This window comes from Canis aureus, chromosome 7, assembly GCF_053574225.1.
Source record: "Canis aureus isolate CA01 chromosome 7, VMU_Caureus_v.1.0, whole genome shotgun sequence".
Classification (NCBI taxonomy): domain Eukaryota; kingdom Metazoa; phylum Chordata; class Mammalia; order Carnivora; family Canidae; genus Canis; species Canis aureus.
The window spans coordinates 5,718,653-5,737,087 of NC_135617.1; the positions used below are offsets into that span (position 1 = coordinate 5,718,653).

At 48.2% G+C, this 18,435-nt stretch overlaps 1 protein-coding gene across 1 annotated transcript; it reads left to right on the forward strand.

Moving 5' to 3' along the window:
- The first annotated feature begins 1,042 nt into the window (after positions 1-1,042).
- On the forward strand, positions 1,043-5,066 carry LOC144316754 (uncharacterized). The gene is made up of 3 exons (XM_077902623.1): positions 1,043-1,589; positions 3,203-3,465; positions 4,933-5,066. The coding sequence occupies exons 1-3, from the start codon at positions 1,153-1,155 to the stop codon at positions 5,058-5,060; spliced, it is 828 nt and encodes a 275-aa protein (XP_077758749.1). The 5' UTR covers positions 1,043-1,152; the 3' UTR covers positions 5,061-5,066.
- Positions 5,067-18,435: the final 13,369 nt, after the last annotated feature.

An 18,435-nucleotide genomic window follows, 5' to 3' on the forward strand; every position in this document is an offset into this window, starting at 1 on the left:
GGGCCGCCCTCACTGCACGCTCTGTGCAACTATCCCGGAGTCGGTGAGAAGAAATGAGCTCACCCTCTGGATCCACTCTCGGCGGTTCACGAACAGCTGAAATGTGCAACTTTGCCACAACGCCAGGACCTACTAATGAATGGGGGGGTGGGTTCTGAGGTTCCCCCCAGTCCCTCCTCCCTCTTGCCTGGGTGCAGCCTTATCCAGGAGGAAAGAGCCCTGACCCCCTGACGCCCCCGCTCTGGGTCCCATCTGCTCTCTCTTCTCCACTCGGGCCTGATGTTTTTCCCGTGTCCCCACCTAGTTTGCAGCAGCCCGGTGGCCCCTGGGCCGATTGGACCCCGCACCCCAAAAGAGGTTTCCTTTCCTTCGAGCGCCCCCCGTGCAGCCCGCCTGCCGCCTTGGCCGCATGGCCCCCTCCCGCCGTGGGACAGGGCCCAGCTGAGTCGTGGCTGGGAAAGGCCAACTTGCACAGCCAGGGGCTGCAGTTACCGCGGCTTTCCCCTGCGCACCGAGTCCTGACTCTCATCCTTTTGTGCGTGTGTGTCGCGGAGCCGCAGCTCGGGTTGTGTTACCAGCACTTCCCGCTCCGCGTGGGCCCCGCCGAGGAGGGTCTCTATCAGGAGGGGCACGTGCTCCGCACCACACAGTTCAGCCACGGCTTCTTGCCCCGAGTCCGTTTCAGAAGCCTGTCTACACTCACGGCAGATTGTGGACGGAACCGCTTGGCACATTCCTGAGAAATGGTTGTTTCCGTGTGTCTGGGCCCACATTAGGCACGTGGAAAGTTTTCCCCATTCTTTTCTCAGTTATTATCTATTTTCTATCTCTAGGAGGAAACAAAAAATAAATAAATAAAACGCCAGTTGATTGCAGATGAAATGGTTCATTTGTGAGCATTTTTGGACGTTAATGTTTCGAATCAGACCCACTGTTGACTCCTGCCCCCCCGCCCCCGCTGGTGCATGACGGTCATCACTAGACATTGTGACGCCTGGAGCCTCCCTGAGCGCCTCCTCTCCTCTCTAGCAGGCACCAAGGAGCTCAGCAGAAATTCGGGGGGCTCGTGCGGTGGGCAATGAGCAGCATCCTGGGCTGGCCCCAGGCACTCTCAAGGAAGGCCAACCGGGGAGCCACTAGGTCCGTGTCACCATGCGGCTCCTCTCCTCCCCCGGCCAAGCTGGCCCGGGCTGGCCCGGCTGCAAGTGCCTCTGGGAGCCACCGGCCTGGCCCCTGCCTGGGCGGACTTCCTGGCTGGAGCTTCTTGGCCTGGGCGCCCCCGGCCCCGGGCTGCATGCCTGGCACGTGGCCGTCGGGACAGCCCTGGCTCCGGGGGACCCGGGGAGCCTGCCCGCTGGCTGGCGGATTCGGGGACCCCCGGCCCTGTGCCCTAAGGACAGGCAGGAAGCCTCTCCCCGCGGCTGCCTCGGGTCCAGCCGGGAAGGTCAGCAGGTGACCGGCTGCGTGAACCAGGACACGGGCGCTGTGTCTCCTCCACGGCCTGGGCTCTGGATGGGCGGGGGGCTCCCCCCAGCTGTGACGGCGACCTGGCAGGCACCGGTGGGCTTGCACACAGCTCTCCAAAGCCGGTGAGTCCGAGCAGCCCCAGGGGGGAGGAGAGGTGCTAGGCCAGCTGGCCCCGAAAGGGGGGGCTGGATTACCCCCGTGGGCTGTGGGGGCCCCTCTCAGCCAGTCCCTCGCCGCCAGCAGAGGGGAAACCTCTCTCCCTCTGGCCTTGAACCTTCCAGGAAGAATGGGGCCTCTCTGTCACCCTCCTATCCAGGCTGCGTGCTCTCGCTCTTTTTTTTTAAGATTTTATTTATTTATTCATGAGAGAGGCAGAGACACAGGCAGAGGGAGAAGCAGGCTCCCTGTGGGGAACCCGATGTGGGACTCGATCCCAGGACCCGAGGATCACCCCCTGAGCTGAAGACAGATGCTGAGCCACTGAGCCCCCCAGGGGCCCCTTGCAGGCTCTACATTTATCTGCTCCCCAGGATACTTGCAGCTGGTTCTAAGCAGCCACCCCACCACCACGCTGCGCTCTGCCCCCCACACACACCCCATGAGACCCAGATTTCAAAACACTCAGGGTCTCTGGAAGCAGAGAAAGGGATGACGGGGACTGTCTCCCCAAACTCTCACACCTGTCCCTGGAGTAGGACGGCCATCTGGCCTGCACCTGTCCCCTGGAGCAGGACAGCCATCAGGCTCCACCTAGGTCCCCCCCCCAGGTCCACGCCCAGGGCTGCGGTGACCGCCCACTTCACGAATTGGGTGCCTCGCCCCGAGTTCCCGTCGCAGGGATCCCGCTGCCTCTTTGTACAACTGGGGTGTCTCTCAGCACCTCAAGCTAGAGTCTGAAATGTGTTCCTTCTCTTTCACTCTCAGGTATGATCCTCTTCTTACTCTACAACCAGTTATGAAGCCAAACATTCCTTGACATTCCTTCCTTGACATTCCCTCTCCCTCGCCCCCCACCTGAAACTTATCACCCAGTCTTGCTGACCCTGCTCCCCAGGATCTCTAAAACCCGTTCCCTCCTGTCCATCTGTACTCTCACTCTGGTCCCAGTGGTAACTCCTAACTGGTCTACACCATCTTTTCCTACTTGGTTCTCTGCTGCAGCCAATACCGATCTTTTATTTTTATTTTTAAAAATATTTTATTTATATTCATGAGACACAGAGGAAGAGTTAGAGACACAGGCAGAGGGAGAAGCAGGCTCCCTGCGGGGAGTCCGATGTGGGGCTCGATCCTGGGACCCCGGATCATGACCTGAGTCAGTGTCCCGAATACCGATCTTTTAAATGCAAACCTGATTGTTTCCTGTGGCCGGTTCACGGAGGTTAAGGACGGGGCATTTGGTGGCCCGTCTGGCTGTCCCCAGGCTCACGGCACACTCGCCCTACCACGCGGGCACCTTTCCGTCCTGACAGTCTGGTGCCCTCTCCTGCCACCGCTGTCCCCGCTGCCCAGGAGGGCCGTCACCCGCTTTGCCTGCTCCTGCTTCGGAGTCAGCTCAGTGGCCGCTTCCGAGGGAGGCCTGACCAGCTCAAGTCCTTTCCTCGGCACCGGCATAACCATAGCTTTGCCTCTATTTGTCTAAGTCTCTGCATTTGGTGTCGCTCTTCCTCCCTAGACTTGGTAAGTTCCGTGATGGTTTTTAAGTTTATGTTTCCCCTCGCCATCCTGTTCCCAGCTCCAGTGCAGGGCTTGGCCCTGGGTGGGGACGCCAGCAATATCCTGGGGAGCACGGGAGTGCCACATGGGTGTCCACGAAGCGGGCGGCGCGGCCCAGCAGGGGGATGTGCACAGACGGGGGTGCGAGGACCGCAGCTGCTCCACCAAGAGGAGGAGCGGATGAGCACCTGCTGGGGCTGGGCCCCCCGCAAGCTGCTGCGCTTCCAGGGTGGCAGTGCCCTTCCTGCTACCAAAATGGCTTCACTCTGCCAAGCATTTCAGGTGATTTACTCAAGTTTCTTTCCAGTATTTTAATACAACTTTTAGGGAAGAAAAGCCGAGCAGGACAACTGGAGCGCTCGCCTCCATGCCCAGCAGCAAAGGCTGCTCCCCTAAGCTGCGGGCGCTTGGCTGGCCTGTGGGGCCTCACCCTGCACCTCTGTCCGGTGGCTCTGAATACCCCCCCCACACACTCGCTCCTATCCTCTCTTCCTCTGCTCTTCCAGCACCAGGAATGCGGAGGGCTGGCCAGAGCCGGGTCTCAGGGGACCTCGAAGCCACAGGGGTCCCTCAGGCACTTTGGATCCCCTGTGTGAAACGAGCAGCATGGATCGTGCACAGGATGGCCTAGTGGTTAGAAATCCAGCAGGAGGTTCTGTGCAGGCAGGGTTTTGCCGTGGGGCCCAGCTGGCCCTCTGTGTGGGCTGAGGTTGCACCCACGGCTCCCCCAGGGTGCCTTTCCGACACCAGGCGGGCTCAGGGTGCTTCTGCTCCAACACAACAAGACCACCTCTTTAAAAGACCCCAGGCAAAGACTAAGTATGTTTGCCCTTAGAAAAGATTTCAGCATGCAGCACAGGAGCGCGGGCCTTCGGGGGAGGGGAGTGAGTGAGCTGTGAGCGAGCTACAGCGGAGGCCCCAGGCCCCGGGAGAGTCATTAGCTGAGCTCTGACAGCAGATGGCATTTGTTCTTAAAGAATACATCAACTCCTGATTCTGTCTTAAAAACCAAAAACCAGCACTTCCCTAGCTCTGATCTCTTCAGGAGTTGGGGGGTAGGAGTAGAAGAGGTGGGGAAGTTGAGAGGCCCTCACGGGGGCAGCAGCTATTGTTGGAGCCTGGTTGGTGGCTCTCCCGGCTCAGGGCTCTGGGGGGGACACAGCGTGAGCCCTGAGGGGAATGCCAGTCAGCCAGAGCCCCCCTTGCCCAGCCCCAGCGCCTGGCACTGTGTTGCTGAAGTTGCGATGGCATCAGTGCAAACCTTCACAGCCTGCGGTTCCTACTCCTCTTTGAGAATTGTTGTCATGAAAGAGATGGTAGCCCTGGTGCAAAGAAGTGTGTGCGTGTGATGTCATTATAGGTTCGGAGCATGGTGCCACTTAGGAAGGATCTGGGAGCCAAGAGTTGAACGAATGTTCTTTACTCCACATTCCTGCTCTAGTGAGGGCAGGAATCCCTCAGACCAAAACTACCCAAAGGCCTGAGAATTAGATTTTATAATCAAATATCAAATTTCCAATTTGACCAAGTTACTTGAGCTGCCAGAGCCTTGGTTTCTATATCTATGAAGTGCGAATATATGACATCCACCTCTTGGTGCTTTTCTTGGGAAATAGACTTTGAGGCAGAGATCTGTGTGCAGGGAAGAATGGCCTTGGGGAGCCAACCCATGTAGGAGAAGATTAAGGAAGCAGGACTGGGCAGCAGGAGAAGGGACAGCCAGTCACAAGGCCTCTGCCACTTTCACAGGGAGCTCCAACATCAGCCTTCCAGAGCTGTGCCACCTCGAGCCAAGAGGAGCCAGGACTTTGTACCTCACCCATTATCCCTCATCAACTAGCCACAGGACACTGGCCATCCCTGGGGAGAGGCTGTGACCTTGGGTAAGGAAAGTGACTCAAACACCCTCCCACCCCCACCAGCTTGGGTGGATCTGGGCAGCGAGCTGCAGCAACTACTATGGGGTGTGGGGTGTGGGAGGAAATGAAATGATGTAACATCTACATGATAAGGCAAGAATGAAAAATAAATAAACAAAATTTAGCTAGTTCATCTTTTCCCAGCTTTGCCCTTGGAAAAAGTGGCATTGTGTTATTGATGTTCTCAATTGTCATCCTTAAACTCAACACCCCACAGGGGAGAAAAAGAGTTTTCGTGTTTCAAATTCATGAAGCGGGAACAGGCTGAAGGGTCCCGCCCAGGCAAGTTGGAGGCATGTTTCGAGGTAAAGAGATGGGAAGGCCTTGATTTTAAAGAGAAAGGAAGAGAAATTCCCTACAACTGAGGAAAGATCACTGGACATGGATTCTGATTTGTGAGGGTTGGTCTCCTCCTATGTCTATTCAGCCCCCAGCAGGTGGGGTGAACATTTGAGAGGAGGAAGGTTGTACATTTTCAGTTGTTGCTTTGGAAATCTCCGAGAAAACCTCCTGGGCTGATGCCTGGCAGAGAAGCAGGAGAATGGCCTCTGTCCAAAGACTGCACAAAGTCCTCCAAAAGAAGCCAGTAGAAATTGAAAAGTAAATGCCCTTTCCAGAACATTCTAAGCTCCATAAGACTCACTCTCCTGGGACTTCTGCATGACTCTAGGAGGGAAAGCTCCCTCCATCAATGAAATAGGTTTTTTTTTTTCTCAATAGTCAGGTGGGTGGAGGCCCAGAGTGGTTATCTGATTTCCACTCTTACGTGGAAGAAACCAGAGGCAGTACAGTGAGGAGACCAATTGGAGAAAAGCCTTTTTTAAAAAAAAAATTATTTATTCATTCATGAGAGACACACAGAGAGAGGCAGAGACACAGGCAGAGGGAGAAGCAGGCTCCACATGGGGAGCTCGATGTAGGACTCAATCCCAGGACTTGATCCCAGGACTCCAGGATCACGCCCTGGGCAGAAGGCAGGTGCTAAACCACTGAGCCACCCAGGGAATCCTGAAGAAAAGCCTTTTAAAGACCGTCCTTTCATCTCCCCAGGGTGGTCTCCTGGCACTCATTGCCTCTTAAATGCAGATTCCTGTGGCTGTAGCCTAGACTATTGGTAGAGGTGTCTCCAGGGCAAATTCATGGCAGCACAAAAGCCCAGCCAGGAGGAATAAGAGATGAAAATGGATGTGGACCAGGGACCCCTGGGTGGCTCAGTCAGTTGAGCATGTGCCTTCGGCTCAGGTCATGATCCCAGGGTCCTGGGATTGAGCTCCAGGTCAGGCTCTCTGCTCATTGGAGAGTCTGCTTCTCCCTTTCCCTCTGCAGCTTCCCCTGCTTGTGCTCTCTCTTACACACACACACACACACACACACACACACACACACACTGTCAAATAAATAAAAAATGGATATGGGTCAAATAGCTAACCTCTAAGAGTCAGCCCTTTCCTCCTCCCTCTCCACACCCCAGGGAGGGGGCATTGAATGCTAGGGGACTACATCCTCCCAATCCTGCCTTATCCTAAAGATTTAAAGACAAAAGCTTGCCAAAGCAGTTGCGTGATGGAAGGCCAACAGCCCAGAAGGATCAGTAGTGATCCCAGGCTGCTGGGGACTCTCCACTCTAGGGCTCCACCCCTTCCTTCCTTCTTAAACTCACTGGTACAGACGCAGTCTGGTGTCTTTGGCCCTATGTATTGGGAATACATATTACAAAATAGAGGAGAGGAGAGGAAGAGAAGTTCATAAGCCAAAGTAGCTGGAGAAATACATAGCTAAAGAAGTAGATAAATAAACTGCACAACGTATGCCATTGGGCAGAAGTATTTGAATGGATGGACCCAGAATTTAAAACAAGCACTATAAATACACCTAAAGAAATAAAGGAAGATATTGGCAAGAATAAAAAAATCACCAAAAAGAACCAAGAGAAATATTAGGTATGAAAAAGATAAGCAATAAAATAAAGAACAGGAGATGTGGGATAACTGGTAAGATTGATAGAGATAAAAAGCAATCAGTGAGCTAGAAGGTCAGCTTGAGAAATTCTCCCAGAATGCAACAGAAAAGGGTAAGATGAGAAAGGAAATAGGTATTTTTTTAAAAAATTAAGATAAAGGAAATGGAAGATAGAGAAATGTCTACAGCCACATAATTAGAGTCCTAGAAATGGAGAAAATAAAAACCAGAAAAGGCAATATTTGAAGAAATAGTAACAATAAATTTTCTAATACTAAATTATTTTATCTAGCCAAGCTATTATTCAAACAAAAAGACACACAAAAAATGTTCTTGGGCTATAAAACTTCAGAGGTTTCACCACAAAAAGACCCGTATTGATAATACTTTTGGAGGAAGTATTTAAATAATAGAAGATTTCCCCCATTCTCACTGGTATGAGGTGGTATCTCATGGTGGTTTTGATCTGTATTTCCCTGATGGCCAGTGATGCAGAGCATTTTCTCATGTGCTTGTTGGCCATGTCTATGTCTTCCTCTGTGACATTTCTGTTCATGTCTTTTGCCCATTTCATGATTAGATTGTTTGTTTCTTTGCTGTTGAGTTTAACAAGTTCTTTATAGATCTTGGATCCTTTATCTGATACGTCATTTGCAAATCTCTTCTCCCATTCTGTAGGTTGTCTTGTAGTTTTGTTGACTGTATCCTTTGCTGTGCAGAAGCTTCTTATCTTGATGAAGTCCCAATAGTTTATTTTTGCTTTTGTTTCTCTTGCCTTCGTGGATGTATCTTGCAAGAAGTTACTGTGGTCAAGTTAAAAAGGGTTGCCTGTGTTCTCCTCTAGGATTTTGATGGAATCTTGTCTCACATTTAGATCTTTCATCCATTTTGAGTTTATCTTTGTGTATGGTGCAAGGGAGTGGTCTAGTTTCATTCTTCTGCATGTGGATGTCCAATTTTCCCAGCACCATTTATTGAAGAGACTGTCTTTTTTCCAGTGGACAGTCTTTCCTGCTATGTTGAATATTAGTTGACCATAGAGTTGAGGGTCCACTTCTGGATTCTCTATCCTGTTCCATGGATCTATGTGTCTGTTTTTTTGCCAGTACCACACTGTCTTGATGACCACAGCTTTGTAGTACAACCTGAAATCTGGCATTGTGATGCCCCCAGCTATGGTTTTCTTTTTTAATATTCCCCTGGCTATTTGGGGTCTTTTCTGATTCCACACAAATCTTAAGATGGAATATTCCTCCAACTCTCTGAAGAAAGTCCATGGTATTTTGATAGGGATTGCATTAAACGTGTAAATTGCCCTGGGTAGCACTGACATGTTCACAATATTAATTCTGCCAATCCATGAACATGGAATATTTTTCCATCTCTTTGTGTCTTCCTCAATTTCTTACCGAAGTGTTCTGTAGTTTTTAGGGTATAGATCCTTTACCTCTTTGGTTAGGTTTATTCCTAGGTATCTTATGCTTTTGGGTGCAATTGTAAATGGGATTGACTCCTTAATTTCTTTCTTCAGTCTCATTGTTAGTGTATAGAAATGCCACTGACTTCTGGGCATTGGTTTTGTATCCTGCCACACTGTCGAATTGCTGTATGAGTTCTAGCAATCTTGGGAGTCTTTTGGGTTTTCTATGTACAATATCATGTCATCTGCGAAGAGGGAGAGTTTGAAAATTAACAAGGCAGGAAACAACAAATGTTGGAGAGGATGTGGAGCAAGGGGAACCCTCCTGCACTGTGGGTGGGAATGTGACCTGGGGGCAGCCACTCTGGAAACTGTGTGGAGGTTCCCAAAGAGTTAAAAATAGACCTGCCCTACAACCCAGCAATTGCACTGCTGGGGATTTATCCCAAAGATGCAGATGCAGTGAAACACCAGGACACCTGCACCCCGATGTTTCTAGCAGCAATGTCCACAATAGCCAAACTGTGGAAGGAGCCTCGGTGTCCATCAAAAGATGAATGGATAAAGAAGCTGTGGTCTATGTATACAATGGAATATTCCTCAGCCATTAGAAATGACAAATACCCACCATTTGCTTCGACGTGGATGGAACTGGAGAGTATTATGCTGAGTGAAATAAGTCAATCAGAGAAGGACAAACATTATATGGTCTCATTCATTTGGGGAATATAAAAAATAGTGAAAGGGAATAAAGGGGAAAGGAGAAAAAATGAGTGGGAAATATCAGAAAGGGAAACAGAATATGAGAGACTCCTAACTCTGGGAAACAAACAAGGGGTGGTGGAAAGGGAGGTGGGCGGGGGGGTGGTGAATGGGTGACGGGCACTGAGGGGGGCACTTGATGGGATGAGCACTGGGTGTTATGCTATATGTTGGCAAATTGAACTCCAATAAAAAAAATAATAATAGAAGAAATAAGTCCTGACCATGAAGCGAGAGTTGTGAGAAGTAAGAGTTTTCATGCATCTTGGTAAAGTTTTCTATTATCTTAAAAGCTAGGATGGAAGGAAATATATTTACATAATGTGGTATAATAAGAAAGATATTTGGTCTTTGTTCCCTGATTGCTGGCACAGAGCTCCTACAACTCTTGCAATAAGGTGGTCAGAGCATCTTTTGTGTTAATGAGACAAGTCCTGGCAGGCCCCTAGATAGTTTCAGGATAGGGGCTCGTGGCCAGAAAAACCAAGCCTTGCTTAGAAGTGTGGCACTTTCAACCTTACTTTCCAACTCCTGAGAGAGAAGAGGGGCTGGATATAGAGTTGCTCACCAATGACCAATGATTTCATCAATCATGCTTATGTAGTGAAACCTCTGTAAAAACCCCTAAACGATAGGGTTTGGGGAACTTCCAAGTTGGTGAATACATCCACATGCTGGGAGGGTGGTGCACCCCAACTCCATATGGACAGAGACTCCTGTGCTCGGGGCACCTTTATTTGTAACTTTTATAAGAAGCCATAATAATAGGGAGAGTGTTTTCCTCAGTTCTGAGTTATTCTAGTAAAGTATTGAACCTGAGTGGGGGTTATAAAACCCCCGAGTCTATAGCCAAATTGGACAGAAGCTTGGGTGACCCAGGAACCCGATACTTGTGACTGGCATCGGAGGTGAGAGCAGTCTTGGAAGGCAAGGCTCTTGAACCTGTGCAATCTTACTCACTCTGGGTGGTTAGTTTCAGAATTGAACTGTAAGACATGAAGTTGGGGTTAGTTGATGAATTATTGTTGGGAGAAAGCACTATGGATTTGGTGTCAGAAGGGAGAAAACCGCCTCACATAATAACTCAGAAATAAAATTCTGTCCACATTACGTAGCAAAGGAAGTGGGAGATAGAGTAATGCATTTAGGAGAATAGAGGTAAATAGGAGTCTGGGGCTTAAGGTCGACCGCCAGAAGGACAAAACCAGAATGTATCATCTCAATCTTACAGAAGAAAACTTGCTAAAGCCAGTGGAATTTAGAACAGAGAAAAGAAAGAGAAAGCAGGTGGAACAAATGGAGGACACCTAGTGGAGGCAACATGGATGGATCTTCAGGGTACGATGCTAAGTGAAGTGAGTCAGATGGAAAAAAATAAACACAGATGATCTCACTTATATGTGGGATCTTAAAACAAAACAAAGCAAAAACCGAACTCACAGATACAGATACAGAGAACAGACTGGTGGTTGCCAGTGGAGGGGAGGTGGTGAAATGGGTGAAAGTGGTCAAAAAGTACCAACTTTGGTTGTAAGATAAATAAGTCCTGGGCATGTAATGTACACCATGATGACTATAAAAGATTATTAAAAAATAAGTAAGATAGTGGAACTAGATTCTAGTGTAGCAGCAAAAAGGGTAAATTCACCAAAGGTAGAGGCTCTCAGAGCTTATTCAAAAACAAGCAAAATATGATACAATGAGTTGTCTATAAAGACACACTTAGGGATCCCTGGGTGGTGCAGCAGTTTAGCGCCTGCCTTTGGCCCAGGGCGCGATCCTGGAGACCCGGAATCGAATCCCACGTCGGGCTCCCGGTGCATGGAGCCTGCTTCTCCCTCTGCCTATGTCTCTGCCTCTCTCTCTCTCTCTCTCTCTCTGTGTGTGACTAACATAAATAAATAAAAATTAAAAAAAAAAGAAAATAGAAAAAAAAGACACACTTATTTTTTTTAAGATTTATTTATTTATTTATTCATGATAGATATATAGAGAGAAAGGCAGAGACACAGGAGGAGGGAGAAGCAGGCTCCATGCAGGGACCCCAATGCGGGACTTGATCCTGGGACTCCAGGATTGCACCCTGGGCCAAAGGCAGGCGCTAAACCACTGAGCCACCCAGGGATCCCCAAAAGACACACTTATGACAGAAATACAGAAAATTGGCAATAAAGGCAGATAAAATATATTCCAGGCAATTATGAACAAAAAGAAAAACTGAGACAACAATATTAATATCTTACAAAATAAGAATTTAAGGCAAAAAATATCACAAGAGATGGAGGATTGACATTATATGTGCATAAAAGGAATAAAGGAAGAAAAGATATACCCATTATAAACATGTGTATACTATTAAGAAAGCTTCAGAAATATTCCAACCATCTGAAAGAATGGCAGAGAGGAATAGATAATCCTACTTAAAAAGAAAAAAAAAAAAAAAAAGCAGAGCTCTCAGTGACCTAACAATAAAATAAAACAAAGATTTCTTTTCAATCATAATGGAACATTTACAAAACCAGATTATGTTCTGAGCAACAAATTAATTATGAATACATTCAGAAACTAATAAGAAAACCAGAACTGAACAATTCCTTTTGTTAGGAGATAAGATAACATGCTACTGAACAACCTTTGAGTTCCAGAGAAAATCATGAAGGAATTGCAGGAAGAACAGAACTACCCTGAACACCGCCCATCAGAACTGCGGGCCCCCACCAAAGGTTTCAGGAAAATGTCCAGCTTTCCATACGTTTATCAGGAGACAGGAATGTGAATAACAAGTGAAGTGAGCAATCAATAAGAGAATTTGGGAAAGGACAACAGAGCAAACAAGAACAAAGGAAATATTTGTAAGGGCAGAAATCAATAGAGTACTGAAAGACGCAGCACGGTGGACAGGATAGCAAAAAGTATTTTCAAGAATTAACAAGACAGATTTCTGGCAAGATTGATTAAGAAAAAATGAGTTGGTGTATATTTAAGTATACAAAATAAGGAGAGGGAAAGAACTACAACAGAAAGATGAGAGGAGTAGAGAAGGATGAGCACACACCTAGCTGCCACTAGATCTCAAAGCCAGAACAAAAGAAATGAATGTATAGAAAAATTATGAAATGTTCAAATTGGTACAGGAAAGAAAGAGTTTGGCCTAGAGCAATGAGCATGAAAGAAACTAAAAAAGAGGTCAAAGACCCACTTCTTCCCAAATCCCAGGCTCAGACAAACACACAGGTGAATTTCACCAAATTTTCAAGGAATAGACATTTCTATCTTGTGCAGTTGAACCGGTTGTATCAGCAAACAGGGAGAATGAAAGTTGCCCAGTTCATTTCATGAATTTAGTATCACCTTGATTCCAAAGACGGAAGATAAAGAAAATCATAGTCTCGTTTCATTTATAAATGTAGATATATCAGCAGGGAGTAAAATACTGACTGAATACATGGGTTTATTTAGAAAAATAACACGTCAAAATCAAGCGAGGATTATCCCAGAAATGAAAGGACGGTTCAACATCAGAAACTTAATCGGTGTAATCCACCACATTCCACACATATAAAGGAGAATTATATGATTATCTCAATCTTTACAGAGAAGGCTTTTGGAAAGGATTAATACCTATTTATGATTTAAAAAAAACTCTTATCAAGTTAGGAATAGAAAGAAATTTCTTAAGTTGATCAAGCTTATGTGCCAGCATCTTACAGCAGATACATACTTACCCATAACAGGAGAAGTTTAGATGCAGCTCCTTCAAGATAGGGATCAGAACAAAATGCCCCTTACATACTAATGAACACTACTCGTGCTGCTACAGATACCCTTTAATACTAACTTACAGATGACTACAGGTCCTGGATAATAGTCAAAAGGAAGAAAAAAAATAAGTGTTAAGATCGAAAGGGAAGAGTTGAAACTTTCACTCTTTTCAGTAGTCTTTCATTTTCATGGTCTTTCTAGAAAAATCAACAGGAATTATAAATTATTAGCAGTAATACTAGCATCAGTTTGCTGCATAAGCTTGACCTGTAAATATTAATAGAATCTTTTATAATACATAATCATAATTAAGATACTATTTATAATAAGAGAAAATGATAAGTTATCCAGAAATTCACTTGACCAATACTATATGATAACTCTGTGGAGAAAACTTTTAAATTGTTATAAACACCATAGAATATGTCAACGGAAGAAGAGAGAGTCCATAACCTTCAATGGTGTGATATGATATTATAAAGAAGTCAAAGTAAGTTATAAATCAAGTGTGATTTCAATCGATATTCCGGTTGGATTTTTTTTTGGGGGGGGAACTTGATTAATGTACTCTAACATTTATATGAAAGAATAAAGATTCATGACTAATCCACCTTAAAAAAGAAGAGTAGGGACACCTGGGTGGCTCAGTAGTTGAGTGTCTGTCTTCAGCTTGGGCGGGATCCTTGGGATCCTTGAGTCCCAGGACGGAGTCCTGCATTGGGCTCCCTGCATGGAGCCTGCTTCTCTCTCTGCCTTTGTCTCTGCCTTTCTTTCTGTGTCTCTCATGAATAAATAAATAAAAATCTTTAAAAAAAAAAAAAAAAAGAAGAGTCAAGACAGGAAAGGGTCTAATCCTAGTAGATCCTGACACACTACCAAGGCATTATTACTCATTTGAAGTGTGGTTTTGGAGTAAGAACAGACAAATGGATCCACAAATCCAAATGTGTGCGGAAACTAATAGTATAGAGATGACACCACACATCAGTAGGGAAGGGAGAGATTATTTAGTACAAATGGGAAATCTGATTCAGTATATAGAAAAATATAACTGGATCCTACATCACATCATCAGTGAACTGAAGAGGAATGAAAACCCAAAATATAAAAGATAAAATTACAAAATTAATCCAAGAAAATACAGGAGTTACTTTGGTGACCCAGGAACAGGGAAAGACTGGCTTTTTTTCTTTTTTAAGATTTTATTTATTTATTCATGAGGGACACAGAGAGAAGCAGAGATACTGGCAGAGGGAGAAGCAGGGTCCCTGGGGGGACCCCCGATGGGGGACTCGATCCCGGGACCCCAGGATCACACCCTGAGCCGAAGGCAGATGCTCAACCACCGAGCCACCCAGGCGTCCCAGAGAAAGAATTTGTTTTTTTAAATATTTTTTTCTTTATTTATTTATGATAGTCACAGAGAGAGAGAGAGAGAGGCAGAGACACAGGCAGAAGGGGAAGCAGGCTCCATGCACCGGGAGCCCCACGTGGGATTCGATCCCAGGTCTCCAGGATCACGCCCTGGGCCAAAGGCAGGTGCCAAACCGCTGCGCCACCCAGGGATCCCAGAGAAAGAATTTTTAAACAAAACTTTGAGAGCACAAATCACATGGCAAAACAAACAACAAACAAAAGAATTGGATTAACCCAAAATTAAACATTACTGTCCAGTGAAAAACAAAGTTAATGAAGAGATGATAGGATGACAAAACATTTCGAAGTCTTAACTAGACCTTGGATTAATATTTAAGCACACAAGAGCCTCCTGCAAATAAAAAATAAAACGGCAGAGGCCCCAGTAGAAGAAATGAGCAAGGGACAGGGTTGGCCAGTTGCAGCCACCCCAGCCGCTAATTGTATGACACTATGTAGTGCAGATGAAGAGATGCTTCAAATAATGAGCCACCAGACAATGGAAACCAAAACAACAATGAAATGTTAATTTGTACTAATTAGCCTGGTAAAAATAGGAAGTTACATAACCCCAGGTATTTGTAAGGCTGTAGAAACCCTTTAGCGCCACTCAAGGAAAGGAACGATTCATTCGATCCTTCTGGAAAGAGCAGAAAGGTTTCTGGCCCTACTTAGAAAAATGTGGTATCTGCACCCCCCAATGACCCCTGTCAATTCTCTCCCGGGTGTTCGGCCAGAGAACTCTCCCGGCTCTGTAAGGAGATTGCTCTTGACAGTATCCTTTGTGGGGACAGAGAGTTGGAAAGGAACCCAGGGTCCCGATGATGAGGGCGGTGCTAAATGTGATGGGTGCTGTCCGGCTACTTTGCGGCACAGGTACCCGTCTGGTTACTGAGATAGTAGCTTAGAGGGACACTGAAGACATACTGCTCAGTGAAGAAGTCACAAAGACGAGCTTCAGAAGGCAGTATCACCCATATCAATCAAACAACATGAATTTTATAGGAACACAGATATGCAAAAATACATACATGAAAAATTCTGCCTTGTTTGCCCATGGGAAAGTGATTAAAGAAGAATGGGTGTGGGGGATGAAGATAAGAGAATAAACTCGTCAAAATGAATGAATAAGCAAATAGAAAGGATGTGGAACTCATATAAACAGCTGGGTGGAGGTCCTTTCAATAAGCACTTTGCTGCAGAAGTTTCTGCTTAACGAAGTTAATTTTGATTAATTTGCTTTGCGCAAACATTAAAAAAAAAAACCAAAACACTGTCATTTCCAAAGTGTTCCCACAATGCCTCAGGATATCTCATATAATGAAGTTCAAAGGATAATTCTAAAAGCAAAGTGCTGTTAATCTGTTTAATTAAAAAAATGAACCTAAAAATATATATAGCATCTAAGAGGGAAAGGAAAGAAAATCATGAAGTCAGACAACGATAGGACAGGGTGGTGAATCGTTTCAAATAATTATTGTCATCTGTATCCAGATGACAATAATTTTTTTTTTTTTTTTGTATCCAGTATATATTCCATACTGAAATGTAAACTCATCTTCTCTTGTTTTGTCCTCCGAAGAAGGTGCTCAGCCTCCCTGCGGCAGACACCAGTGCAATGGGCTTCTGTTCTCCATCTCCTCAGCTTGGCCTTCTCCAAAGTTTTGGCCTCCCTCCCTCCCCCGGAGGCCGCACGACCTCTACCTCCCCAGGCCTGCACTGACTGCTGATTTCTGGAAGCTTTTCTATCTCTCTGGATCCATTAATAAAACGCAAATTGCTTTGGGTTGTTTATTTTTTAAAGATTTTATTTATCCATGAGAGACACACACACACACACAGAGAGGCAGAGGCCTAAGCAGAGGGAGAAGCAGGACTGATGCAGGACTTGATCCCAGGACCCCAGGGTCACAACCTGAGCCGAAGGGAGCTGCTCAACCACAGAGCTACCCAGGTGCCCCCCAGATTGCTTTTTGAAGGGAATTCTTGGCTGAAGCAGCTCGGCCAGTCGTCTTGGACGTGTGGGTTGGTTGGAAGGCGGCCTGCAGCTGGACGGCTGGGGCCGGGAAGTGAGGATTAGGGTGGAAGGAGGAAACGAACAGGGAAACATGCTGTGGCTTCCTGACACCTCTTCTGCGGTGCGGCCACCGCCGGGCCTCGATGGCAGCCCACCGGGCCGGCTGTGGGTGAAGCTGACCGGGACGGCTCCGCAGGGCCCCGGGGCTGAGTGTCCGTGGGCTCCCCGCACCTTCTCTCCCTGGGCTGGTAGCCGTCTGCAGCCCCAGGAGGTGCGGTGGGCCCTGGGGGGCTCCGGGGCCTGCCCCTCGCCCCGGCGGGAGACTCCAGGGGGAGAGGGACAGTGGCCCCACTCCCCTAGCGCCCTCATCTGCCAGCCCCTAGTTCCTTGCTTCTGCAGAGTCCTCCTTCCCAGACTGTTCTCGTACCTTCCTGACCTTGCGAGAGTGAACCCAGCTGCCCCTCTGTGGCCTCCTGCTGTGGGCAGGGCAGTCCAGACGCTCCCAAGGCCTTCGCAAGGCCACTGTATGGAAAAGGCAGCTGGCTGTTGACCTCTGCACAATATGAAAATAACCAGTTTTATTTTTTTAATATTTTATTTATTTATTCATGAGAGAGAGAGAGAGAGAGAGGCAGAGACACACGCAGGGAGCCCGAAGTGGGACTCGATCCCGGGTCTCCAGGATCAGGAGATCCTGGGCTGAAGGCAGGTGCTGAACCAGAGCCACCCCGGGCTGCTGCCCAATAATCAGTTTTATATCAGGAATAGCCTGGAATGCCCCACGAAGAAACATGGAGGGAACGTGTGTGTGTGTGTGTGTGTGTGTGTGTGTGTGTGTGTGTGTGTGTCGGGGGGTGGGGGGTGGGGGATCCATCAGTTTAGAGGATGAGGTCACTTTGCAGACCTGGGCTGGGGCTGCCACCTGGCGGCCTGCGCCCCAGGGCCCTGGTCCCTCCGTGGTGGCCGTGGCGGCAGGGAGGCTGCGGGAGGAGCTCAGTGGAGACTCGAGAACAAGGCCCACACTGAAACCCAGGGCCTCTCCTTTGGGGGCAGTTGCGTCGCCGAGGGCCCCCCGGAGGAGGTTTGTGGCCCGCAAGGCGGTGGCGAGGTCCTCCGACCTTCTGAGGCCTGACGTCTGGGAACACGCGAGCCACACTGGGGCACACGCTTCAGACGTGGCCGGCGTGCCCCCGAGCGTGGGCAGGGTTCGGAAAATTCCACCCTCTAAGGTCCTTTTCCCATTGCTGTCATTCGTGACTGGTTTTTCCGAGGTTGAGCAAATGTGTCGCTTTATTTTCATTTTGAGGTGGAACAGGCCGGGGCTGTTGGGGTGCCTCTGCGCGCCTCTGCTCGTCCATTTCTGGGGTTCACCAGGCGGCCTGCTGGGCCCTGTTCTTCCCGGTGGGAGACAAAGTCCTCACGGGGGCTGCGAACCGTGCCCAGGAGTCGGGGCGGGGGGGAGGGCGTGGGGACACTCCCAGGCAGTGGTCCCAAGCCCTGACAGTCTCTGGCCCCAGGGGTTCTTCACATGATGTGCGTGTGCGTGTGCATGAGTGTGTGTGGGGAGGGGGGCAGATCTGGGCTCCCCCTGCCTGCAGCCGCCAAGGGTGCCAAGGGCGCCAGCGCACCCCACCTTCTGTTTGAAAGGACGAGATCCCAAACGTGGGGAGGATGAATGTGCAGCCCCCCAGCCCCCCCTCACCTGGGGCGCGCACCTCTTCTCCATGAGCCCGACCGACCGTTGCAGGGCCGGACGGCACCCTGTGGAAGCCTCATAGAGAGTCCATTAATTTTCTTAGAGCATCTGCAGTATAGTTTTCTGCAGTTACCCGTAGTCCTTACAATGTACTTGCGACGCCTTGTCCTGAGGTGTTCCTGGGCGCCCAGAACCTGCAGGGCCGGGGCTGGAGGTGCCCCTTTTCCCCACCTCCCAGAGGGCCCCACAGCTGGCAGCGGCCAAGCAAAAGCACCACCAGGAACTCTTGAAGCTCGAGGCT

Bases quoted from the DNA above. Each gene is read 5' to 3' on its own strand.
- LOC144316754 (XM_077902623.1), top strand. From the start codon at position 1,153: ATGCGGCTCCTCTCCTCCCCCGGCCAAGCTGGCCCGGGCTGGCCCGGC. The intron at 1,590-3,202 runs GTGAGTCCGAGC...TCCTGTTCCCAG, and splicing joins CACACAGCTCTCCAAAGCCG to CTCCAGTGCAGGGCTTGGCC. The intron at 3,466-4,932 runs GTGATTTACTCA...CCACTTTCACAG, and splicing joins CACTCTGCCAAGCATTTCAG to GGAGCTCCAACATCAGCCTT.